Below are 3,905 nucleotides of genomic sequence, written 5' to 3'. Positions count from 1 at the left end.
CATTGTGCTACTTAACCATCTAACCATCTCAAATATTCCTTTTTTTTTTTTAACCTTTACCTTTTGTTTTAGTATCACTCTTAGCATGGTAAGGGCTAGGTAATTGGGGTTAAGTGACTTGGTCAGAGTCACCCAGCAAGGAAGTGTCTGAGGCCAGATTTGAACCCAGTAACTTCCTTTTCCAGGCCTAGTCTCTATCCACTGTGCCAGCCAGCTGCCCCATGGAAGTGTAATCTTAAGGATAACCTCTTTGCAGGGAAATTTTCCCTTCGAGGTAGTATGGGACACAGAGAAAGGAGGAATCCAATGAGTGGGAAAATCTGTGCTGTGTTGAGTTAGATGCGTATTTTTAAGGAAGAACAACCTTGAGTTGTATTTGGGAGCACATTTGGGCCAGCTATGGGCTGCCCCCAGGATGTGGCACCAAGTGTTGTTTACATCCAAAGTATGATCTAGTTGTTGTCATCCTATGCAAAAATGATGCTGAGGGGGCAGCTGGTGGCTTAGTGGATTGAGAGTCAGGCCTAGAGACAGGAGGTCCTAGGTTCAAATCAGGCCTCAGACACTTCCCAGCTGTGTGACCCTGGGCAAGTCACTTAACCCCCCATTACCTAGCCCTGATTGCTCTTCTGCCTTGGCTCCAAGACAGAAGGTAAGGGTTTTTAAAAAAAAAGAGAGAGAGAGAGAAAATGATGCTGAGCCACTGTGCCCAAATGCCTCCATGTTTTATTCATTCATTTCAATACACTAGACCTTCCCCTTTTCACTCTCTCCAGGATCTCCTGGCATTTCCCTTTCCCTCTGTCTTCTTTTTTTCTCTCTTTTCCTACTCCACCCCAAAGAGAGAGAGTTCTGAATTCTCACCACATTCCTTACCAGAGAAGGACCAGGCAGGTAATAGGAGCTATGTCCTAAGTTTCCCTATTTGCCACTAGTTTGGGTACCATCTTTGCATCCTGAACTGGCCCTTGCCCAAGCTAGCCTCATTTTACCCCTGTTTTCCAGGATTAATCTTTTTAATATCCACGCTTATTTTATTATAGCACTGATATTCACTAAAAAAAAATTAACCCATTTAACTCCCTAGTTATGAGGGCAGTTCTTTATGCCTACAGATACCCAGATTTGAAAGACTGATATTTCTAAGAAACTGCAAAGTTAGATCTATTTATATGATTCTGTAAACTCTAATTTGTAATTTTTTAATTTTCTCAAACCTACCCCTCAAAACAAAACAAAATACACTACACAAAACAGTAAGTAGTGAGAATGAGAGCCAAAAAATAAAGATAATTTATATTAATATCCTCTGTATTAATAGAAATATAACCCTGGGGGAAACTGGGAGCAGCTAGGTGTCATGGTACATAAAGGGACCTGATCTGGAGTCAGGAAGATTCATCATCCTAGGTCCAAATATGACCTCACACGCTTACTAGCTGGTAAGCCACTTAACCCTGTTTGCCTCAGTTTCCTCATCTGTAAAATAAGCTGGAAAAGGAAATGGCAAACTTCTACAGTATCTCTGCCCCAAAACACACAAATGGAGTCACAAACATGATTGAAAACACCAAAAAACAAACAAACAAACAAACCTAGGTTGAAGAATACCAAGAATCAGTATTTCTGCAACCAAATTCACATCTCTGCTTAAGCCTATATTCATATGGTCATGAAATGCTAAGAGTAATGGTGTGTGTGTGTGTGTGTGTGTGTGTGTGTGTGTGTGTGTGTGTGTGTATCTATATAGGTATATATTTAATTCATATAATTTCTAAAGCAATTAACTTAAACTCATCTTTGTCCCTTTCATCAACACAGAATGTTTTTTTGTGTAACTACTTCCTACCAACATTTTCTTGTTTGCAGGTGTGTCCGGTATAGCATTGGTTTCTCTTTTCTGTATGTAATATTATTGGAACTTTGGTCTAAAAAAAAAGTGAATAGCCCCAGTAATTCAGTAAAAGAACTGCTAGCAATTTAATCCATTGCTTTGTTTTTAAGGGTGCCCTGTAAAAAATGCATTGTTGTTGGTAATGGAGCAGTTCTGAAGAATAAGACACTGGGAGAAAAAATAGACTCCTACGATGTGATAATAAGGTAAATGTATTTCTTCTTTTTCTGTTTCATAACTGCTTAAGAAAAAAATATAGTTCTTTACTTGTGTATTCCCATAAAAATAATCTTTATGTTTTAAATACTAGCTGGTTCCTATTCATTGTGCCCCAAAGGTTCACTTTAATTCTTATAGTTCAGGTTATTTCAAGAATGTATGTTATCTTCCACCTTCACTAAATTATCATGATATATTATTCATTTTTATACAGTAAGACTCCTTCCACAGATACAACAAAATCACATGGAAAAGGAATCTTCAATAACAGAAGAATCCATAGCCCCCTTCCCATTTAATGGTTAAAGTATTTAATGAAGATGTCTTTCAGTACCTCTAAAATGTCAGATTTCATTAGAAATCTTCCCTTTGTCAAAATGCTGTAATGTATAATTTGGGAACTTGATAAAATTCCATAGGATTTTTTGTTGTTGTTGGTTTAAGCAGATTGCTTCTTGGCTGTTTGGCATTTTATATTTGAGCTATGTAAAGATTTTCAGCCACAAGGATAGAAACAAAAAAAATCTTCAGAAAATTATTTCTTTATCCTCAGTGTTTTGCACAGTGCATGGCACTTACTGGGCACTTTGTCAGGGTTCATTGACCTACTGACCAAGGAACTTGAGGCCCAGTTTGGTTAATGACTTGGCCCAGGAATCTCAAAGGTGAGATTTGATCCTAGACCCTGACTCTAGTGCCCGTTTGGCACACCCTCTTCCAAGACAATGAGTAAGTAACCTTTAGGTCATTTTCCTATAAAGAGAGATAAAAATATACAAATTATAATTAAATTTTCATTTAAATGTGAAAAAATACCCATCCCTGTCTTTGATAAGAAGGTAATTACTTGCCTGTGGACAGTGATTAAGGAACTTCACGGGCCATTATTGAAGAAATCTTGAGGATTATTTTGTGCTTCAAAAATGGCTCAGCTGTGGTTTTTAAAGGTCCTATCACTATGAAATCTCTTCATGCTGTGGCAAAGGACAAGAGTAAATTTAGAGTGACATTTAACTTCCTCTGCAGAATAAATGATGGACCTGTCAGAGGCTATGAAGAGGATGTTGGAACAAAAACAACTTTCCGGATATTTTACCCAGAATCTGTTTTTACAAACCCAGAGGACCAAGACCCTGACTCTGTTGTCATCCTTACAGTCTTCAAATACTATGACTTGATGTGGTTGTGGGAATTGCTGGATGGTGACACACCAGTAAGTGTGTCTAACGGTTTTGTTGTTGTTTGTTTTTAAACAGTTGATTTGTTTAAAAAATGTTTTTAAAGGCTAATTTTAATCGTTTTGCTTTTTTTTTTTTTTTTAGGATACTAGTCATTTCTGGAAGAAACCAGCCTTAAACCTTATCTATAAAACTGAAAAAATCAGAATCCTAGATCCTATTATTACAAGAATAGCTGCTTTTGACCTGCTTCACTTTCCAACATCTTTTCCCAAAGAGGAGGTGTGTGGGCTTTTTCATTTATCGTTTAACAATAAATAAATATATTCATTAATTCAATGTTATTTATTAGATATCATTTAAATATATATTTGACAATAATAATTTAACAATAAATGTGTTTATTTAGTATTATGTAAATATATATTTAAAATGTTTATTTAACATTATGAAAGTATATTTTAGAATAATAATTTAACTATATATATTTATTCACTTAATATTATTTAAATATTACATGTTTAACAATAAGTATATTTATTCTTTTAATATTATTTAATATTATTTAAATATATTTAAAAACAATAATTACTTAACAAATATATTTATTTAAT

At 35.3% G+C, this 3,905-nt stretch overlaps 1 protein-coding gene across 1 annotated transcript; it reads left to right on the top strand.

Annotated features, from left to right (window-relative positions):
• Positions 1 to 1,999: 1,999 nt before the first annotated feature.
• Positions 2,000 to 3,573, top strand: LOC123256190 (type 2 lactosamine alpha-2,3-sialyltransferase-like; the record flags this gene model as incomplete). The annotated part of the gene is made up of 3 exons (XM_044684867.1): positions 2,000 to 2,100; positions 3,140 to 3,326; positions 3,436 to 3,573. Coding segments are annotated over 3 exons (426 nt in total), but the record flags the coding sequence as incomplete, so codon positions are not given.
• Positions 3,574 to 3,905: the final 332 nt, after the last annotated feature.

This window comes from Gracilinanus agilis, unplaced genomic scaffold (genome assembly GCF_016433145.1).
Source record: "Gracilinanus agilis isolate LMUSP501 unplaced genomic scaffold, AgileGrace unplaced_scaffold56834, whole genome shotgun sequence".
In the NCBI taxonomy this organism is placed as follows: domain Eukaryota; kingdom Metazoa; phylum Chordata; class Mammalia; order Didelphimorphia; family Didelphidae; genus Gracilinanus; species Gracilinanus agilis.
The sequence above is the reverse complement of the archived record's forward strand: the minus strand, read 5'-3'. Positions and strand labels throughout refer to the sequence as shown.